The sequence below is a fragment of the Pygoscelis adeliae genome, unplaced genomic scaffold, assembly GCF_000699105.1.
Source record: "Pygoscelis adeliae isolate BGI_AS28 unplaced genomic scaffold, ASM69910v1 Scaffold13, whole genome shotgun sequence".
NCBI lineage: Eukaryota > Metazoa > Chordata > Aves > Sphenisciformes > Spheniscidae > Pygoscelis > Pygoscelis adeliae.
In genome coordinates, this window is record NW_008824499.1 from 3,356,301 (window position 1) to 3,378,574 (window position 22,274).

Below are 22,274 nucleotides of genomic sequence, written 5' to 3' on the forward strand. Positions count from 1 at the left end.
ACAGCCCTGCAGAGCAACTGCCCTGGGCATGGGGCAGCACCCTGCTTGTCCCCTCCACCCCACGGGCCGGGGCACTGTCCACCTCGGGTGGATGGAAAGCAGCCAAGCATATCCTGGAACCGCGGCGCAGCCAGTGGTGCTCAGCACTGGAAACATCTGGGGCTCTGCTCATGCTGCTCCATCCAACATCAGCCACATGCCGGAGCTGCAGCGAGGGATGGCCAAGCCAAGAGAGATTGCACAACCAGACTGTTCTAGAGACTTGGTTTCTGCATGAACTCACGTGTCCCAGACGCACTCCTGAATCCACACACGTGTCTTCTGAGCCTGTCTTGCAGGAGCCACGCTGGGGAGGAGACACCTATGTTAAGCGGAGACACTTATGCTAAGGAGGCTGCAAAATCCCATGCAGAAATGCCTGTGGCTGCGCTGGGCTAGAGCTAACACCTGGTTTCCATAACATAAAGAATAACATCTTTTGCTTTTTGCAGAAAAGCATGTTTCCTTACCCTGCAGCGCAACCCATGGATATTGATGCCAGTGCGTGCCAAGCAGCCGGTGGGACCGGAGCCGCCTGCCGAGGCATCGGTGCTGTGCCAGGGACAGGCCAGCCGCAGCAGGAGGTAGGTGCTGCCTGGGGAAGATGAATTCTTTGCTCTCAGTATCGGCACCTTTCCCACATCTTGTCCTCATCACGGCAGGGAAATGTGGACGAGCTCTGTGTTTATCTCGCAGGTCCGGAGCCTCCGGCTCACCAGGCACTCCTTGCCCACCAGGTAAATATTCTGCCATTTTTTGGCACATCTTGGGTGTTTTTTCCTTTTCCCTTGTAAACATAAACAGGAGCCAGTGTAGGCCACCGACAATTATTTTTTATGTGACACCTTGATTGATGTTCCTCTTGCAATGCTCCCCCTGGCAGCAGGGCCGGCAAGGATTACTAAGAGGCAGCCCAGGACACCGCCAGCACATCCCACTGGCCGCTGGCCACCCCAACGCCCATCCCCATCCCTCAGGGATGGCTCCCGCTGTGCACCGCATACACTTTCGCACCAGGCTCCCGCAGCAAACTAGCAGCGTGGCCCCACGGTGCCCGGGGCCACGTGCATGGGTAGTACCCGCTCGCACATGGCCACACACTTCATGCAACACCCAAGAGCCCCGAGCCAGGACTGGCTGCCATGAGTTACATGGCAATAACGTGGCTGCAGAGGGAGGAAGGATCTGGGGGGATTAAAGCCAGCCTGGGGCAGGCGGGGAGCTCTCATTAGGGGTTGTTGCTAGATCTCCCCATGGCTCGAGTGAGATGCAGTCACGTTTATTTGCAAGGATGGCCCTGCCTCTGCAGGTCTGTGCTACCCCGGTTGTCCAAACCAATCCATCTGGCTTTGTCCCACATCCTTGCAGCATCCTCATTTGACCCCTGCCAGAGCCAGTGCCAGGGCAGAGGCAAGTGGGCAGCATGGGCAGCGTGGGCAGCATGGGCAGTGCAGGGGGTGGCACCGAGCCAAGCCCTGCCCCACGCCTGCGAAACGTGGGAACCCCACGGGCAACGCTGAGTGGGCACTGTGTTTGTCCTGGACTGGGCGAGAGCCAAAAAGCATCCCCGAAACTCATTGCACTGTGTGCTTGTACACTGTAACTCCATCTTCAACGCTCAGCAGCACCTATTTGGGATCTGGACCCAGGGCGAACCCCTAACAGTGACGGTGCCGTGCCGGGATGCGGTGGCCCACACCGGGATGTGGTACACACACCATGCCCTGCCCCGCCGCCGGCAGCACCCTACCATGCCGTGGCATTGCAGCCAGCCCCGGTAGCTACGGTTTCGACGAGAGTTTGTGTTTACCATCACCTTGTTAAGGGATTATTCAGCCTGCGGTTTCCTCGCTCGTCCGATCTGTTTTTGCTCGGCGGCTGGTGGCTCGCTGCCATCGCCTAAGCTACACGCCGGGCTATATAAGCGACCTCGCCGCCTCGGCTGCGGGGGGGCTCGCGCGCCGCCCGGGCCCGCGGCAGCGGCAGCGCAGGGGAGGTTTCGGTAAGCTGCAACTCTCTCTCTTCTTTCCAACTGGCTGCAAATCCCTTAACCCGTGGCTGACAAGCCCTCGCCTCGCCCCCAGACCCCAGCTCGGCTGGCGGCTCCGCGGTGAGAGGACGAGACTTTCCTTAATTGGAGTTTTTATGCGTTTTGTAGGTAAGAGCAAAAAAAAAAACCCAACCCTGCTAAGTTTTTCCCCTTCATCGCAGCTAGTGGTTATATAATTTTGCTGTGTTATTAAGGTGGCGTAATTAAAAGCAGCTGTGATTGAGGGCGAGGTGGAAATTAATTGATGGGCAGATGAAGGTGCAGAGGCTATGTGCTGGAGAACATCGGTGGGGATGCGTCCCGCTTCTCCCCTCCTCATCCCAGCTAATGGGTTTGGGTAGGGTTATGGGGACAGCCGGAGCCGGGGGGTTTGGGAGGGGACAGTGCTTTGCTTACGCGGGGTCCGAGCTCCTGTGTCTCCGGCCCGCGCCGGCTCCCCCAGCCCCCTGCCAGAGAGGGGACGCAGGCGATGCCGAACCCTCCCCACTGCTGGGATCCGGCTGCTTGAACCCCCCTTTTCCCGGCATCGCGTGTCCTGGGGAAAGAGGGACGCATCCCATTCCAAACGAAGCACCAAACAAATCACAGCCGGCTCCCAAAATAGCCACTGAGTGGGAAACAGGCTTTCAGCCTGGATTAATTTTTCCTGGTTATTGTCTGGCTGAGAGTTCACGACCCTGCCGTAAGCCCACAAAACACTGCTCATGTGTTGCTTGTTATTTTTGCTTGACTGGGATTTGCTGAGCCATAATCAAAGTATTTCCTAGTCCCACATTCCCCGCTCTCAAAGGGGATGGCTAATACCCCTTACAAATAACAGGGTGTTCTCACTGCCGGCTGCTCTTTATAAGCCTCATTTTATGGGTAAACTGAGGCACTAAAAGGCTGAGGCAATATTCCCCCCCCCCCAAAGTTCATTAATTTGGGGCACATAAAATAAAGCACCTTTAATTCCAGCTGGCATCAGTCAGGATAACACCAGCTCCATGGGTACCTTCAGAAATTAAATACCCAAATGCTTGAAGCCGCAGGGCTAAGGGACTCACTAAAACAAGATCTGAAGTCGCTGAGCTGGGGAAGAGCAACACAAAGCCTCAGTCCCTCATCTCTGCGTGCAAAAAAAGGAAAATATTTGGCTTCTTGCTCACATTTGCAGTGAAGGCTTGGCTTGTGCACGGGATTTTCCATTTTCAGAGGCACTCAGGAGCCTTCCCCCTCCCCACACTCCTGGGATGTACTGGGATGAGCCATTATCCTCACACTAAGCCCAGTTTGCAGGCGGAGGGATGGAGGCATGGAGATGTTCCTGCTCATGTGGGGGGCAGAGCAGGGTGCCAGGGGGCCCATGGAGCTGTGTGGGCTGCGAGAGCATCCCTGCAGAAATATTTAAGCTGTTAAAAGGCGCTTTGAGGAGGTGTCATTACAAAGCACTGCTCTGCAGAATAGATTTGGGCTTGCGGCTCAGACGCAATGGCAAGAAGCGGAGGGGATGTGAGTGCAAATGTGGAGCCCCTGCTGCTCCCCGCTCAGGGGGTAAGTGGGGGGGCTGCTGGGGGTAGGTGGGTGGGCAGGGGGTGTAAGTGGCCCCACGGTGTGTTTTGGACTGGTTCAGCCTGGGAGAAGCTCCCTGAAGGCGGCAGGACCCTGGGTGAGCCTCGGCATGGCTGGGCTTGTCTCCGCAGGTCTGGGGAAGGTGCAGGACGGCTGCGGATACTCCAAGAAGCCCCTGGTCACCTCTGGAGACAACGATGATCACTGCAAAAGGATGGATCCTCCTCCTCCTCCTCCTGGGAGCCACATCCATTTTAGGTGAAGGTTAAACATTTCTATTCCTGTCACTGTGCTGTGCCCTGCCTGCGGGCACACTGGAATGAAGGCACGTCTGCTGGTGGCTGCTGAGCCAGCAGACACAGGCCCGACACCGATGCCGGGCGCTGCTCTGGGTCACTGTGGCATTCGCCCGGCCAAATGACTTCCAGACGAGGGCTGGCGCCCGTCCAGCCCCCGGAGCACAGGCAAAGCCCATCTGCGAGTCAGCCAGCCTCTGGCTGACCAGGGATGAGCTCCCCTGCCCACTGGCCGTGCTGGGACCATCCCTGCCTACCACCCCAAGACCCCACGGTGTCCAGCCCGCTCCCAGGCTCCCATCCTGGCTCCCCTCTGCTCCGAGCAGACCCACCCTGGTTGGTGCCTTATCCATCGCCTGAGCACAGAACAACCCCAGCCTCGAGCCAAGCCATTGGGAAGCAGCAACATTGCTCTTCTCCAGGAAAAGATGCTTGGGAGCAGCAGGATCTGTCCGCTGCTGGCTCTGGTGGGCCACACATACCAAAGCGCTGAGTGATAAGCAACCTGCTCCTCTGCTCCAGCAGGTCTTGCAGAGAAAACCTCTTTGCAGGCTCTTTGGATTTGTTTTCTGAGGCTATAGATGAATTTTGCCCTGAAGTGCTCTGGCCAGACGCCAGGGGATAAGAACAGGGAGAGTCAATTTGTTGCTTGGGATGTGCCCAGAAGCCCTGCTGAGTCCCCAGGAGCTGGGCACGGGTGAGAGCCGGTGCTGGGCAACTTCAGGCTTAGCTCCCCAGTTTAAACAGGACTGGTCCCAGCAAGCACACCAGGAACCAGCCACGACCACCAGCTCCCCTCGGGCACGCAGGCAGCCAGCAAGTGCAGAAACCTGTCTGTGTCCCATAGCGACAACCAACCTCATCCACCTCAGGTTCATTTCTTCCCACACAGGGAGAGGCAGGATATATTTTATATCTCCAGCTATAAAAAGATGATTTGATCTGAGCTGCTCCAACACAGAAAGCACAAAAAAGTTTTTCATGGGTGATAAGAGAAATGGCAAATTTGCATCATACCTGAGCCGCAGTGATGCTGTGGGACATCTGTCACACGCTTCACTTGTCATCTCCTGCGCTGCATCCCACAGGTTTAACCGGCGGCTCTAACCAGCCACAACTCAAAGGGAAATCTGAAACCTGGCCTAAGGATGCCCAAACCCTTGAATCTAATTAATTTATTATTAATCTAATTTAATATCTAATTTATTGACCCTTAGGTCAAAGGCTTCTGAAACCAGCCCTCGGCAGGATCCAGATAGGACAGAAAACCTTCAGCCCGCTGGTAATGCTCAGCTTGGAGAGTAAGTTATTTCCCAGCTCGGGCGGCTTTCCCTCGCCGGGACAAAGGGTGTTTGCACGCGTATTTTTTTTTTCAGCCTTAATTTACAACCTAACAATATTATTTGAGTAGATGAGGACATTTAGGCAATGGAATAAATGTTAATCATCTGCAACCTCCTGTAGGGTTTTGACTATTGCTGACACACGCTGTTGGCTCCTCTCCTGGAAAAGTGAAGGTCAAGTGCGTGACCACAGCTCCAACTCCCGCGCAGGGCACGCGCGGCCCCTCGCTGGGCTGGGAGGGCAGGGAGAGCCCAGGGATGGGCAAGCACATCCTCCGACCTGCCTTTCCCCTGCCCAGCCCGTCCCCATGCCCGGGGCAGTTTGCGACACCACTGCTTTAGGATTAAAGCCCTTGGGGCATTAATTACCCGCAGAGCCCACTCTGTTCGTTAATCCCCAGGAGATACCCCGACCCCTCAAGCTTTACTGCCCAGGGCTCCAGATTTAAATTCCAGCAGGAACTGAAAGGGCTGGACATGCTGATGCTGTAGCCGAGGGATTAGGGGACTTTCCCAGCCTTCCATCCTGCTCCCAGCAGCTCTTAGCTGCTGGAGAGAATCAAAGCACCGAAAACACGGACACTCAGAGAGAGGTCCCCTCCACCTGCTGAGAGGTACTTTTAGGAAAACCACCAGGAAAATTGTTTTCTCCTCAAAGTGGATGCCACAAGGCAGCGATGCTGAGGCTGGGACTTGCAGAGCAGTGGGTGACCCCTGCTTCTCTAGAGAGAAGTAAAGCAAAATCTTGAGGTTTTGACCAATGCAATTGGAAACTAAACCATCTGCCCTTGGCAGCAGTGAGCTGTAAACTCAGTTTTTGCCTCTGGGAGAGGGTGTGCCAGACCTAGTCGGGTTGAGCAGCCAGGTTCTATGCAGCCCGGCCAGCGGGAGAGACTGCTGCTCAGCCAGGGAGCAGGCAAACCCTGCCCGAATCACCTCACGCGTCCTCTGCCCACAGGTACGAGGAGCAGCTCTCGCCGCAGAGACCCGACCTTCGCCTACACCAGACGCAGTACGTTCCTGCAGGCCGGTGCCACGCGGTAGCCCTGTCCCTCCCCCAGTCCCCAGCAGTGCTCGACCCCTCGGCTTCTCCCTCGACCTCCGCTTTCTGCTTTTTCTGCTGTCAAGGTGCTACCCAGAGCCATATAATGCCATTTTCCTCCACAGAACTCCCCTCCTCCTTTCTTATCATCACCAGCCCTGCAGATTAAAGCAGCCAATCCCAAACAAGCTTAAGATTTTACTGAGACCCCTTTACTGAGATTAAAGACAGACACTTTAATCTGTTGCATGTTAAATTTTTGCTTGGGGCAAGTGCAGACAAGCATTTATCCATGTGCTGCCTGGGATGTGACCACATCCCTAAGCCAACCTCCTCCTGCATCCCCCAAATTACTAAATAAGGTCTATGGATGCACCACTTGGGATGCTGAACTGGAGATGCCAACGTGCCAACATTGAGATTAAAAACTTGCCCATCTAAGCCAAGTGCTCACTGCAAACCAGACATGATGTTTCCATGGCTGCTCTCATTTAAATGGTCTTTTCCAGCCACCTGCTTTTGTAAGCCAGGGCTTTGGTTTTGACCATCACTATTCAAATAGTCCAGCCGTGTGTCTGTCTGCCTTTCTAGGAAATAACCCGACCTGGTTTATTACAAATCGGGTGGAAGAGTAGGTGTGGGAGATGACATGGCACACATTTCCAAGAGAACTCATTTTTAGAAACTTTAGTCACAAGCGCATCCTCATAAACATTACTAGAACATTGTCATTTAAAAAGAAACCCAAACCACAGACTTGGAGTATAACTCATCCATTCAAAGCAGCTTAAATTAATACCATCTAGCAGCCCGGTTAAAGAAATTCCTTTAAAAAATCTAACCGCATATTAAACTCTCAATAAACCCTCTTCGTGTTTTACTAATCAGCTGGCCCCTAACACGCTCAGCCTGCTCAGTAGCATCTTAGGCTTCTGTTTGCACACAGTAAAACTGGTGCTTGCAATAGGACACACGCTTCCCCTATAGAGAACATATGTTGAAGTATGGGTAAAGACATTCAACATGATCATACCAACAATTTTACCCTCTTTGTTTTGTTTTTTTTTTTACTTAACCACATTTGAAACGTAGGCGAGCGTTGCCTCTCAGACAGCATTTAAATGACAATGTGTGTTTGATTTCCTTTAAGCCAAAGTTATTCAACACTAAGCATGAGCTGCGTGCACTTTGCTCCCCTCGAGTTTATCTTAATCATCTCGAATTTGGTAGCCTGTGGGGAATTAAGTCAGAAGCATTCAGGCGCCTTCTCGTGCTTTATTTCCCAGCTCCCTGAACATGCTTTGAGTTTGTTTAATCCATGTGGTGTGTAATATCCAAATGCATCGTCTGAGCTATATAGAAGCTGCTAAGAAACCAACTGCCCGTTTTCGGGCAGCCATACGTGTAATGTGCATCTCAGTAACACACTGCTGATGTTATTCAAGGTCCGCTGGTGCAAGATTCAAAACAGTTTTTGTCTCCGTGGTCGAAATGGAGCGAGTGCTCAGGAAAGTGTGGCCAAACCGGCGTGCAGAAGCGTACCAGGTCCTGCCTAGCTGAGCGCCTCTGGGGCATGCACTGTAATGAAGCAACTGAGGAAGGGCGGCTCTGCATTGGACATATTTGCTCAGGTGCTCCTATAACCTCACTTAAGGGCAGGGGACAACGTCCTGACCTCACCACTGCGTAGGCGTTATACTCCCTTCACCGCCGTTTTACCATCTTTCAATCCCTTGCCAGAATTTGTGATGCCGGCACCTTCCAGAGCAGGGCTGGAGAGTACTAAGGGAGCAGAGCATGGGGAGTTTATAGCCAAATAGCAAGATGAGGGGAGGATCCAGATATTGGGAATCATCAGGGACCCATAAAGATCCTGGGGATATAGGAAAAATCCCGTTAATCATGTTGTAACAGCAGCTCTCAAGATGGAGTCAGCAATTGCAGGCAGCTGCCTACTCCATGCAGTCTCCAGGAAGGAGGAGAGTTGGGAATATTGAATTGCCACAGCCCCTGCTAAAGGGGCTTGTAATTAATTATATTATTCTTATAATCCCCTTTTAAACAAGTCACTCTGGAAATAGCTCATGTTTTCTCCAGGAAAGTTGTTTCAGGTTTTCCCTGATTTCTTCCATTTATTTCCAGCTCTTAAAAAAATTATCAGGTAGCTACTGTACAGGGATGCTCTGTGATTGTAAAAGGAATTACCTGAGCCCTTGCACTGGGAAGAGACAGAGATTATTATTTAGGATTAATCACTATAAGTAATGAAAATGTTTCAGAATCATTGTTTGGGAGACCATTCGTTAAATCCATCAGATAATACTCATTTGGCAATGAACCTGTGTCTTGCCCAAGCCAGGATACCGTTGAATAAGGGGAGACAGCTTTTAAGATAGACCAAAGTAATGACTTTTGGGCATGAGTTGGTAACAGAAACCTACAAAGTTTAATGCATTTGGATTTGTAATTTTGCCAGGGTTGAGCTAAGAGCTCACATGCTGATCTGGATTCAAATTTCCCTGAAATTCAGCCCTTTGGGGAAGGTAAATAACAGTTCCTAGCTGTAATTATATCCACGTGCCTGCTTTCTACTAATTGTCAGGTTCAAAACGACATCATCCCTGTGTTTCTAATGCACAGCTGTTGATAATCAGTAAAAATATGTTTTGGATACAACTTATTCCTTATGCAGTATCTGCTTTATTGCATCTAAATTAAAAGCAGACACAAGACCGTGCCGTGAGCGTTACAGGGACTTGGGGCTGCTTTCTGACCTGCGTACCTCTCCTCCAGCCTGCAATATCACCTGCCCCATGGGCCACGTCAACGCCGACTGCGACACCTGCATGTGCGAGGATGCGACCCTGCACGGAAAGGTCTCCCTTGAGGATGGGTCGCCTGCTGCTGATGCCCGGGTCTACCTGCAAGCCAAGAAACTCAAGCTGTTGACAACAGCCAACAACAGGGGCATGTTTAGGATCCCAGGAGTCTGCCCCGATGGCAAAAACACCCTTAAAATAAAGAAGGCTAAATACGCAACAGCGACTGTCACCATGCCTGAGAGCAACAGAAGAAACCTGGCAATCCAAGTGCAGCTGCAACGATCAGGTAGCCCCAAAGAGGCGGGGAATGCAGCAGCCTTTATGCACTAATCAGAAATAATCTGTGATTTTTAGGAGGGGAAGAGTAACGAGATGGCCTTTTCCTCCTCCCGCAGGCAAACCCTATGTTTTCAGGAGCCCCAAGGACAAAGCGAGGAGAGTGGGACAGAGCGTGTCGCTCTGCTGCGATGCCCTCGGGAGCCCGGCCCCTGACCGCTACCTCTGGTAAGAAACTCTAGTTGGATCGGACAGAAATCTTACTTGTCCCACAGTCCCTTCAATTTTTATCTCCTTACCATCTCCATAAAGGTATTTTTTTTAGCTATAAAACAGCTAAATACACCGAGAACTGATTGCTGGAAATGATGGTTTCCTCGAGATGTGCAGAGCTGGCATTTCTCGCAGGTGCAGTAATGTCGTCTGCAGAGGGACTTACTGGAAAAAAAAAATACAAGTAAGAGTTTGAAAAACCTCAGCAGGCACAACTGGCAGCCACCCAGCAGCCACATCTCAGTACTGCCAGGGGAAGGGGAATAACTTTTAGGTGATGCCGCCTAGCCAGACTACAAATGGGGAAACTGAGGCAAGAGATGTGGCAAAATCCACAGGGCAGGATGCAGGATTAGGCCATCACTCTGTTCCGGCCAGGCAGTCAGTCTCTGTCCCCTTAACTGCCTGCCTGTTCCTGGCAGGTACCACAACGGCTCACTGCTGGATCCTTCCTTATACAAATATAAAAACAACCTGATTCTGAAGAACTTGAACAGAGACCAGTCAGGAGAATATTTCTGCAAGGCCAGCAGTGCCGGGGGGTCGGCAAAGTCCCAATCTGCCAAGCTTGCTGTCATAGGTAAGAGAAAATGCGCGTGATCCTCTAAGAGCAGCTGGGGAGATGGTGGGGTGCAGAAACCAGAAATTGTGATACATGCAGGAAAGAGAAGTCGCAGGAAAAATATTTGGCGTTTATTTCATGCATTCGTTAGCAGATAAGCTTGTCTAAGCTGGTTATGAACCAGATGCTCTCTACAAACTGGAGCTCTGTAGGTGACCTGCTAAGCTCAGTCTGTTAGTTTCAGCAGATTTCTCAACGTACCTGCAGCCTGACACGTGAATATTTGTTGGTTTTTTTGGTTTTTGGTTTTTTTTTTTTAAACGCTGGGACACATTTTGGTCTGTCCATAGCCAAAAAGCCAGGCAGCTGCAGAACATCTAGCTGAGGGTGGGTTGGATGGCAGTGGTGGGTAAGCAGGAGCTGGGACGCTCCTGCAAACAGCACTGCTCTTAATCAGGTACCTAAAGTTAAAGATGAGCACCTGCTTCACCGAAACGGAGGACAGATGAATTCAGCCAACCAAAATCCTGCAAAACATCTGTTTTATGGCTGCAAAAACCTCACTGTTATTGGAAGCAATGTTTAGCTCTGAGTGTTTCAGATCACATAGTGATGACTGTACAATTATTTCATGCTGCTCATTAAGAAATCCTATTCAACAGGAAGACAAGAGGCAGCCTGCAACTCCCAACCCCAAAGCCACCTCATCCGACTTCCACATGACTGCTTCCAAAAAGCAACCAACTCCTTCTACTACGACGTGGGCAAGTGCCCAGCAAAGACCTGCGCTGGGAAGCTGGATAAGGGACTCCGGTGTAAGGACAATGTCGCCTACTGCTGCGGGGTGTCCAAGATGGAAACCAGAGACATCTCCTGCAACGGGTACACGCTCCCCACTAAAGTAGTCATAGAATGTGGCTGCAAAAAATGCATCGAGACCAAAATAACAGTTCGAGGCAGAGCCACAGCGGCAGATAACGGTGAGCCACTGAGGTTTGGCCACATCTACATGGGGAACAAGAGAGTGAGTATGACCGGCTACAAGGGAACCTTCTCCATCCACATCCCAGCAGACACGGAGAGACTGGTTCTAACTTTCGTCGATCGGCTGCAGAAGTTTGTGAACACAACAAAAGTTCTGCCCTTCAAGGAAAACGGAGGTGCTGTGTTTCATGAGATCAAGCTTCTAAGAAAGAAAGCCCCTGTTATGCTGGAGTCCACTGAAACCAACGTGATTTCCTTGGGAGAAGTGGAAGAAGATGATCCAATCGCCGAATTAGAAATCCCTCCCAATGCATTTTACAGGAAAAATGGAGAAGCCTACAGAGGCAAAGTGAAAGCCAGTGTGACGTTTCTGGACCCAAGAAACATCTCAACAGCCCCTGTGACACAAAGTGACCTGAACTTTGTAGACGAGGAAGGAGACGTATTCCCGCTCCGTACGTATGGCATGTTTTCCGTGGACTTCACGGATGAACAGGGCACCGAGTCTCTTAACGCAGAGGAGGTGAAAGTTCATTTGGACGCTGCTCAGGTCAAGATGCCAGAGCACCAGCAAGAGATGAAGCTTTGGTCGCTGAACCCGGAGACAGGATTATGGGAGGAAGAAGGGGACTTCAACCTTGAGAAAAGCAGACGGCACAAAAGGGAGGAGAGAACTTTTTTGGTTGGGAACATGGAGATCAAAGAAAGGCGGCTTTTTAACCTGGACGTCCCAGAGAGCAGACGGTGCTACATCAAAGTCCGAGCGTACAGAAGCGAGAGATTTCTGCAAAGCGAGCAGATCCAAGGGGTTGTGATTTCTGTTATAAACACGGAACCAGAACCAGGTTTCTCCTCCAACCCCAGAGCATGGGGCCGTTTCGACAGCGTGGTCACCGGTCCCAACGGCGCCTGCGTGCCTGCCTTCTGCAATGAAAAAAACCCTGAGGCCTATGCAGCTTATATCTTGGCAAGCTTGGGGGGCGAAGAGCTCGAAGCCGTGTCCTCCGCTCCCAAACTCAACCCTAACGCTATTGGGGTCCCACAGCCATACCTCAACAAGCTCAACTACAGGAGAACAGACCACGAGGACTCTAGCACTAAGAAAACAGCATTCAGCATTAACATGGCCAAGCCAAGCCCTAATTCCCCAGAAGAGAACAATGGCCCTATTTATGCCTATGAAAACCTAAGAGAATGTGAGGAAGCTCCACAAAACGCTGCTCACTTCAGGTTTTACAGGATAGAGGGAGACCAGTACGACTACAACACCGTTCCCTTCAGTGAAGATGACCTTATGAGCTGGACCGATGACTACCTGGCATGGTGGCCCAAGCCCATGGAATTTAGGGCCTGCTACATTAAAGTAAAAATAAACGGTCCCCAAGAGGTGAACGTAAGGTCTCGGAACATGGGTGGGACGCACCCACGTACCATTGGCAGGCTCTATGGCATCAGGGACGTCCGCAGCATTCGTGACTCCAAGCAGCCAGACGTGTCAGCAGCCTGCCTGGAGTTCAAGTGCAGCGGCATGCTCTTCGACCAAGACCGCGTGGACCGCACGCTTGTGAAAGTGGTCCCACAAGGCAGCTGCCGCCGAGAGAGCGTCAACAGCATGCTCCACGAGTACCTGGTGAACCACCTCCCCATGGCTACAAACAACGACTCCAGTGAGTACACAATGCTGGCTCCTCTCGACCCGCTGGGACACAACTATGGCATCTACACCGTCACTGACCAAGACCCGAGGATCGCCAAGGAAATCGCCCTGGGCAGGTGTTTCGATGGCACATCCGATGGCACCTCCAGAACTATGAAGAGCAACATCGGCGTTGGATTGACTTTCACCTGTTCAGAGAGGAGCGCAGCGGAGCAGAGCATCTTCCAGTCTCAGAGGAACTCGGGCCAGCAGTCCATGCTGGTTCTGCCAGGGGAGAGCCCCGCGTACCGAAGGCAGACGGCAAGCCGCCGAACCAGCCAAGGCAGGATCCCGATGAGAGGTCAACGTTCTCCCACATACTAGAGCTGTACAGGAGCCTTGGTAAAGTCAATCGCACTTGATTAAATACAATTTGAAAGTAACATCTACCTGCTAATAACCTAATTCAAAGCTGGTAGGTGTCATTACTTTTGAGACATAATTAAGGTGCATTTTTTTTTCTGCACCAGAAAGGAAAGACATCAGGCAAAAATTGGGGTCCAGTAGCAGTAGTGGGTTCGTGTCTTATTAAATGCATCCATAAAAATCTTCTTTCTGCCTGACATTAAACAGCTTCACATGATAGCCTAAAGGGAAGACTAAACACATAATTCCATTAAGTCATGTACATAAAATATTCTTCTGTTCTGCATCTGCAGACATTGCCAGCCCAAGTACCTGTACAATAGTTGGTAACATGAAAAGGAATAAACTGATTTCCTCATACTGAATTCAACTGCAAGGTTTTGTACTTGAAATGTAAGTATTTTATTTATTTCTAGCTTGTTTTAGAATGACTGTATTCAAGCTAAACTACTGGCAGCTGCATTTCTAAAAACTCACATGCTCGATAGTACGAAGAAGCCATGTGGATTTGTAGGCTCCACATGGATAAAACAACAATTGTCTCTTGCTTCTTGCATTATTTGACAAGAAAATCCATGCTCTATGATAGGGTAGGTTAATAAAAAAAGTAATTTTGTAACTTCGACAATGCTGTGTTGCTTTTGTGTTTGACATGCCCAAGTAAACCACATCTAGAGCTGACCAAATAACCTGCAAAATTGCACCTTTCTGTTCACAAACAGGTCACAGCTTTACCGATGTGAGACTGACCCTGGGTATGGGTGAGGGGTTTGGTGGGTAGCTGGTGCTCCCCCGGGTCCAGGGCTTGGCCACGGCATGCTGCGGTCAGGGAATCTGTCCCCAGCTCGAGATGTGGGGAGACAGCAACAGTGCTGGGAAAAGTGGAGCAGCAGGTCGGGGCAAGGGATGAACTGAGGAGACAGCAGCAGGGCTTCCAGAGTGGGACAAGATGGGGGGGAAGAGAGGGCTGGGAACCCGTGCTTTAAGGATGATAGGAAACCAGGCAATGCAGAGCAAGGCTGGGAGGTGCAGAGACCAGGAGGAGACAGGCTTGCCCTCCTCATTCAGCAGCAGCGAGCAGGACGCTGCTGGGCAAGAAGCTGCTCTTAGCTGAAGGTACAAATGGCCACAGAAGGCGTCAGACAGGCAGTGACCCATCTCCAAGTGACCTATTAAGTTGCCCTATCAAACCCCCACTACTTCTAGCATGGAATCAAGGACCTCACCAGCACAGAAGACATCCTGTGTTTACATCCAAACATACCACTGGCAATAAATTTTTGGAGTGCAGGCAAGCCAGCAAGACTCCCAACACCAAAATTTCCACTGAGAGATCACAAAAAGGTGGGCAGTGCTATTAGATGAAAAATGGAATTCAAACACATGCTCAAGCGTGGATTTCCCTCTCCTACCCGATCCCCTCCTATGGGTATGAAGCCAGTTCTAGGTCTATGTTGTCCTACCTACAGCCTGTTAAGGGCATGGGTAATCTTTCAACAGCCTTTAGCAAGCTTCAGAACAGGTTCTCAGGTCTGACACAGGGCATCCCAGGCATTAAACACAGAGCTGTGCAGGACTGACTGCCTATGCAGTCTGAATTATGCTTAAAAAGGTAAAAAAAATCCTTAATAATCCATGTTTTTATGCAAATTGACAGTTATCAAAGAGAAGCAGAAAAGGAAGAGCTGTGGAATACTCTGGCACATCCTCTTCATACCAATGAATTTAGACTCTCTGTGTTTTCTTTTGTGTCTAGTCTGCTGCAAGGGCTTGGCGTGAGCTGGGGCCAAGGCAGCCAGGGGGGAGCATTAGCTCGAACCTTCCCACAGAGCTCTTGGCTTGCGCTGCAGACTCACAGAGAAATGTCTCTTCCCTCTGCTCCCCTCCTCCTCTGCAGACAGACAGCCAAATCCCAAACTTAGTTTCATCACTTTGAGGGTGAAGTAACACCAATAACTTCTACAGACCAACCAGGATGAAAGCAGGCTGGGGATCTCACCCCTGTGCTGCATGTGGACTTGCCAGAGCCAAACACAGCAGAGTACAGGGCTCTTCCTTTTGGGGAGAAATGCACATTTAACAGGAATGAAATGGTCACAGCCCTACAGCCTGAAACAGCAAGAAGCTCTCCAAGTTTCCCCAAACTGTCCCCCACTGCAGTTTAACTCCGACTTGGAGGAACAAACTAATCTCTGCACTCACTGAGTCCCTGAGCTCTCGGAGGAGGCTGCTGGCAGAGTACATTGGATACAGAGCAAGACAGAGAGGTTTCAAACACAGGTGCTTAAGCACTATCAACAGAAAACAACCTTGGCCCAACAACAACCACTCAGTGCTAACACTTCGTCATTACCGATAGCCACCATGCCAAATACATTAAGAAAGTTTATACAGGAGAAAAGCTACAGCAGGTCCTGGCATCCACCACTCACACAAGTTTTACGGTATAGTTCAATGTCAATTCTGACTTCTCCAGCTTGTGTTTATGGTCAGTGTATGGCAATGTCCTTTCTGCAACCTGAAACCTAATCCACACTCCCACATATCAAAGGAGAGCATCAGCTGGAGGAATGCAGGAAGGCTGGGACTCAGCTCCTCCCTCGACCTTAGCCTTCGGACCACCAACCTTGAGAAACAGGCTGAAGCAGGAGACCTGGCTCCTAAACGTCAGCAGGTTTGCTGCTAATGGCAAAGCATCTTCCATTAAGGTCACTTAATTTCCAACCCTCAGACAAATCTAGTGACCTATCCCTCCTCCTGTTTTTAAGAAAGGGAAAATATTGCTTCCCAGAAACTATCAGGCCATCAGCAGTTAGGATAAACAAAAGGAGAGAGATTCTTGTCTAGTCTCAACCTTCAAATTATTCAGGGATTTTGCAATCAACTTTTTAAAAAGACTCAAGTACTCCTGTGATTAGTCACTTACACTTTTTGTTTATTTGTAATTTATTCAGCAGAAAACAGGAATAAAGAGGTTTCCTAGGAAGCAGGGGGAGTATTAAGGTTTCAGATCATGAAACAGATGCATCTAACTGCGAGTCACCAGCATCCTAGGAAATATCACTCCCTCTAACATTTATTTGAAATCCAAGATGAAATCATCCATATCCAACACCAGAGCCCTTCTGGTGCCCAAACGTTTTGCAGTTCTACCAGTAATTTGGCGTCAGTGGTCTTAAACTGAGCCATAGCGGATGTTGGGTCTATGAATACCTCTGCTACTTTCCCTCTCTCGTCCGAGAAGAGGACAGATGTTTTATTTTGCTAGTATCACCTTCCAATTGCTAGGGTGGCTGTACTTGACCTCAGCAGTGGTACTGGGGATTGAATCACCATGTCTGTGTTCCAGAGTCAACCCTGACATGCTATTCCACACCTCAGCAGTGAATGCCCCATTTTTGTTTTGTCTGTTCTGCAAAAATAATCAGATTTTCATTACTTACCAAGTTAAATCCCTACAGAGCTAGGTGAAAGCGAAGTTTCCAAAGAGACATTTTGGCTAACAGCTGCCTGGGGAACACCAATTCCCTTTATAAGCTTCTCTACCATGTCAAAAATAGCATGCCAAAGATTTCCTCCATAAAAAACTAAATTAATCTTACCCTGTTTTCCTCCATAAAGCAACTGGGGTAAAGTTGTGCCTATTCGGAGCTAAGACATTAACTGTTAAGCAACAAAGAACTGTCTGATCTTTGATAACCTCTTGCATAGAAAGCAATTCTGAGAAGCCTTAAAGCAAACTCTGCACAGATCAAAAGACTACATTACAAGTATAGGTGTCCTGGCTACAATATGGTTTAGACATTATTTGGTATTAAACAACTAACTGAAGACGTTCTCTACCAGATTTCCATGATCTTCTGTCCAGCTGACCTTGGTTTTCCCTAAAAGAAGTGCAGCGAGCACCATCTACCGGGTTTCTGAGCACACGCCACCTCAAACTCCCCCAAAGACACGGGGAAACTCTTCGCTGTTGCTTTATGCTTTAGTTAGAACTGAAATTACCACCCGCCAGCAACGACTAACAGCAATAGATCTCACACAAGTCGCAGTCTAAAACGGTCAGCGAGAGATGCACAGATCACCCTACAGGCGATTCTCTCCGATGCTAACATCGAATACAGACACTGCTGGCTGAAAGTTGATATTCCAACTAGCAGCGCTAATGCCACCCAGAAATAACATTGCTTTGCTCCGTGCCATTTTGGACGTGCGAAGGATAGAAACATAGTTCTTTGCTATCAACTTTATGATGCCAGAGCAGACTCCAAAAAGCAAGGGAGTTAAAGAACTTGCAAACAATTTTCCTCAAAAGTCATTCCTAAGAACAAAGCAGTTGATTTAACAGTTTGGTCATCTAAAAACTTTTAAGCCTAAATTGCTGGAACTTTTGATACTGTATTATTTCTGTGGGAGTCGCATCTCACCGTCCATTTTGCTCAGGTCATAATGAACCACAATTCATTTTCCAGTGCCTGGGAACCTGATACATCAGAAAAGTTGGGTCCACCCATGCTAACTAAAATACTTCACTTCTCCTAAGTCCAAAATTCTTTATCATTTGTGCTTAAAATTATCTGTAAGTTGTGGTAGTGGGGTTTGGGGTAGATTTTTTTTTTTTTGTATATTCATTTCTCTGCTAATTCAACTTCTGATACAATCCACGCCTGAGGCCAGACTCCTACCATACAGCTGATTAGTGTCAAAAAACCTCACTGACCATGGAGAAGGCGCTTTAGAGAAAATGTTCTCTCAGCAAACACTGAATATTTGCATTTTAATGATGCCTATGAGTGTTCTTTAAAAATAACTGATCCCCAGAAGCTCCAGCTGGGAATACACGAGGCAAGCAGCCATACAACTGAGACTAGTGATGTAACAAACCCCAGAAAACCCGAAACCCACCCACTATCCCCACAAATACCCCACCCACCCATCCACCATCCCTTCTCTTGGCATAAGGTGATAACTAACCTTTCATAGACTGAACAGAGTAAAAGCAAAATGACTTCACAACCTTTACTTGCAAGTAGTAGGTAGGAGGGAGCAAAGCACTAAAATATATCATTTGCTTAGAAACAAACTTGCCGGGTTTATGATTTCTGCAGCACAAATTGCACCCTTGAGTCTGCGGTCAAAGACAAGAGGAATCCTCCACAGGAGCCTGACTTCCACCTTACTGTTGTTTCCAGCTTTTGACTCTGATTACAGGCTTGGATTTCTTGGAGAATCATGTGTTCTGGAAAACCTGTCAGAGGCAGATTAATTGTTGGACCAATGGCAACGAAAGAAAAATACTGCAGCATCTGCTTCAACAGATGCTTCTTCTGAAACATTTTAATCCATGTTATATAACACATTTTTCTAGATTTTTTGCTTGCTTTCATTCAGTGAGTCACACCAAGCACGTCAAGCTCCTGTCACCTTGGTAAGTCTCATGAATTCAACACCTGACTTGAGCTTTAAGTTCCAGACGTGAGTGCTTGAAAAGACATGAATGGATTGAAAAGTCTGAAGAGCCTAAAGGACACGTGGAAGAGGGTGAGCGTGAGCAAAATGCAACCATTGTTAACACCAACCCTACACAACTCCTGCAAATCTGTTTGGTTTTTTTTTCTTTTTCCTTTTGAGGCTTCCAAAATCTCAGTGATAATGCTGTAAATATGAAGCTAACAGAACAGTGCCTCCCCAAGGCTGAACAGCTCCAGTGGCTCTGCTTTTACTTCAGTAGTATTCAGAAAAAGCAAGAATAAATTGAGCAAATAACACTAGAGCAGCTCCTAAGATCTGGCTGGTCTTTGTTTTGCTGGTACCCTCACAGTGCTACATTACTTCTAAGACAAGAAAGTAAGAAAGTCATCAGTTTTTGGGGTTCTTCACATGAAACGCTCTTTCTTATACGTGCCATTAACCAAAGGCAGGTTGAGGAAAAGCTTGGATTAGATTAACAACTCCTCATCCGGTAAAAACTTTTCTCATCAGAGAGAAAGTATGACAGTAGAACATGAATTTTCTGGATGGATGTCACACAAATAATTAATTAAGTAGGATATGTACTAGGATATGAAAACAAAAAGGAGAAGGAAGAGATGATAATCAATATGACTAAATAGGAAAGGTAAGAAATTGATCAGAAAAGCTAAAGATATCAAAGAAAAATATCTACTGAACAAGGTGAATGACAAGTTTATAGATTAGAAACAGAACCAATGAGATTACAAGAAGTCACTTGTATTGAAAAGCAAATACACACGGTAAATTTTTCTTTTCTGAATTTAAAAGGAAACAAAATGGTGTGCTCACATCACATGCAGGTGACTAAAAACAATCAGCTGGCATTCATGGATGACATTAAATAGTACCTACTATTTACAGCATTTTCAAAGTCAACAGGCCCAAATAAACATGACGGTCCTAAGAGAACTGGATGAGATCTCACATTAGAATAAAATAGGGATATTCCATTTATTCCCTTTCTAAATCTGAGACTTACTGAAACTGAATTCCAGCACAGTGGAAGTGCCGGTAAACTAAGACTATACAACGAGAATATGCAGGAAGACACATGTAACTAAGCAGTTGGCAAGGATTGTTGGATTAAGAGGGTAAAAAGAAAAAAAAAAAGATAAAATTTCATTTAATTTACCATGAATCAAGAATGATTGTAACATTTCACGTGACAAGATCTCCCCCCTCTTTAGAGTCAACTGCAAAGTTGTTCAGAGGGATTAAGAACAGAAACAATTTAAACGCAGATACAGCTGAGCTCTGATGTGGATTCAACTTGCAGTACTACAGGATATTATAACTAAAGGGGTCAACTGTATGTAATATCGATAAAGCACATTAGCTAGTCCTTTATCCAATTAATTGAAATATCTAGTAGTGCAATATGGGGGACTTCTGCAAGATCAACACAAAGCTTAAAATTATTCAGCATATTCATCAAGCACCACAATGTCGCTTGTCAAGTAACATTATTGTTGGTAAAAGAAAATATATAAACAACCAAGAATAGAAAACAAAAAAGGAAAGGTTGATCACACAGAACATCAGACTGCTTAGAAAACCCCACCTAGCAAACCACCCCGAAAAAGGCATATGAGCAACTGCACACAGCTCCAGGTATGGTATTACATCAAGATGCTGCATCAAATTCCAGTCAGAAGCAAGGGATGTTTTTGTCTCAAGAGTAGTTGACTCTTAAGAAAACTATCACAGGCAGGAAAAGATTCGCCAGATACTCCCGGCTAAGGCTTAACTTATTCACCTCAATGTGGGGATACAAAGGTAGTTTAAGGGTCCGCAAGAAAAATCAAACTAGACAACCTAGGAGTCTCAATGAGCATTAAACTGAGGTAGAGCAGATATCCTAGACAAATCCCATCCGTTAATTTCACTAGAAAATATTCCATAGATAAGTATATCAAAGGTATAAGAAAAACGCTGCATGGATACTCTTTTGCTAGACATCCTATCAAAGATGAGAAGATATTTGACACAAATTATTTGGAAACGAAACAGGCTTCTGTCCTTAGAATCTCGCTTTTGTGAAACCACACATGAATTACATAGAAGCACGAGTTTTTAACATTTCCACATTAAAGTAACTGTGCACAACTTGTGCTTGAAGAAAATTATCCCGAAAGTCCTCAAAAATAAATTGAAAACATTGTATAAAAATAAATTTATTACCCAACAGTGCAGGAATTCATTCACTATCTTCAGCATTCACAGAGATTCTCCTCCTTGACGAGGAAAGAGAAATAAGTATCGTCAGGAATCCATGATGAAAACATGCAGATGACAGTAAGACCAAACACTTTGGGAGGAAAGCCCTTAACTAAGTTGAATGCTATAGGTGAGCATTGAAATATTTTTTATTACTATGAACTTACAGACATCATCTTCTACATTTTAAAATACATCTATTGTTTTACACCCTGTGCCAATATTTCCCTCTCTTTCAGAGTCTTTTTTGTCGTGCTAAGTTTGAGTGTTTGAAATCTGCATTCCTGATGAATTGTTCTTGAGTTCTTCCGGAAGCAAGAGTGCATATATCCATTGTAGAAGTCAACTGCTGTGAGCTTCTTCTTTAATACAACTGTTTTAATTCCAACCCAGCCTTCCTAAAAATAAAAACAAAAAATTGGCCGTAAGCTTCTTCCATGTTTTAAAATTATGATCTTTAGCTGCCACTAGGTTGGCTTACAGAACACATTTTATTTAATGTCATCATGTTTACATTACAAGTCAAATTCTTGCTTGCAAATGAAAAGCCTGTTAATGGAAATTAAAAGTTCTACAAGGTATCAAATAAAAAGACTGATGCTAACCTAAACTAGTTCAGTGAGTAACGATGGATAATTAAGACAAAAGTTATGTAACACATAAATACTAAAAACCCCATCTTTAGGGCAGTGAATATAAAACAAATGGGAAAAACCTACCTTGCAACGAGCTATCAGCATTTGAGATGCTTTATGGTATAGCAGTGAACCAGGAACAGCTCCGTGGTCATTTAATAATTGATCTAAAAGCAAAGCAAGATTGTCTTGCATTTTTATGCCAACAAGAACAAAAAAGTTTGAAACACTTATGTCTCTTGGAATCACGATAATCATCTTGAGTCACTATTTTGCTCAAAAATACTTTATTGTATTCTGTGTTTTATTATACCCAAGTCAGCAGAGTAGAATCAGAACAGTCACTCTCTGGCGCTGCTCCCTATCTCCTCCATAAACAGCCGCTAAGCCCTGTGTGCTTTGGCACACCGCTTGGCCCACAAGGCTCTCAGACCGACAGGCTGCTACAGAAAACAGTTTACGCGATGGTACACAGGGACAGCTTTCCTCACGAGAGATCCCCAGACAATGGCATTAGAAGAGGATCTCCTAACTCATTAGAGGATTAAAATCCTCCAATCTCAGGATTCAGAGGACTACACCTGCTGCTCGCTCAACATCATCACAAA

At 47.5% G+C, this 22,274-nt stretch overlaps 2 protein-coding genes across 4 annotated transcripts in view; one reads left to right on the forward strand and one right to left on the reverse strand.

Annotated features, from left to right (window-relative positions):
* The first annotated feature begins 1,991 nt into the window (after nt 1-1,991).
* CILP (cartilage intermediate layer protein, nucleotide pyrophosphohydrolase) lies at nt 1,992-13,924 on the forward strand. 3 transcript variants are annotated; one of them, XM_009321459.1, is made up of 10 exons: nt 1,992-2,041; nt 3,772-3,898; nt 5,154-5,237; nt 6,238-6,291; nt 7,767-7,952; nt 9,115-9,429; nt 9,539-9,647; nt 10,115-10,272; nt 10,917-13,276; nt 13,594-13,924. In XM_009321459.1, exons 2-9 carry the CDS (start codon nt 3,838-3,840, stop codon nt 13,256-13,258), a joined length of 3,309 nt encoding a protein of 1,102 aa, XP_009319734.1. In that variant the 5' UTR covers nt 1,992-2,041; nt 3,772-3,837; the 3' UTR covers nt 13,259-13,276; nt 13,594-13,924. The 3 variants fall into 3 exon arrangements, with proteins under 3 accessions (XP_009319734.1, XP_009319732.1, XP_009319733.1); XM_009321457.1 differs by having other exon boundaries at nt 10,917-13,924; XM_009321458.1 differs by lacking the exon at nt 1,992-2,041 and adding an exon at nt 2,102-2,197 and having other exon boundaries at nt 10,917-13,924.
* Nucleotides 13,925-20,999: 7,075 nt separating this feature from the next.
* The window catches only part of MTFMT (mitochondrial methionyl-tRNA formyltransferase), a 15,158-nt gene continuing 13,883 nt past the window's right edge, over nt 21,000-22,274 (reverse strand). Inside the window, exons 9-10 of the mRNA XM_009321533.1 lie at nt 21,751-21,833; nt 21,000-21,429 (exon numbers count right to left, since the gene is read on the reverse strand). Of these exons, the coding sequence (XP_009319808.1) occupies nt 21,229-21,429; nt 21,751-21,833 (284 nt within the window). The 3' untranslated portion in view covers nt 21,000-21,228. The remainder of the gene's footprint in view (nt 21,430-21,750; nt 21,834-22,274) is intronic.

What these genes read in the sequence shown, in the direction of transcription:
- CILP (XM_009321457.1), top strand. Translation starts at nt 3,838, where the DNA reads ATGATCACTGCAAAAGGATGGATCCTCCTCCTCCTCCTCCTGGGAGCC. An exon ending in CATTGGACATATTTGCTCAG is followed by an intron (nt 7,953 to 9,114) that starts GTGCTCCTATAA and finishes CCTCTCCTCCAG; the next exon opens with CCTGCAATATCACCTGCCCC. An exon ending in TGCCAAGCTTGCTGTCATAG is followed by an intron (nt 10,273 to 10,916) that starts GTAAGAGAAAAT and finishes CCTATTCAACAG; the next exon opens with GAAGACAAGAGGCAGCCTGC.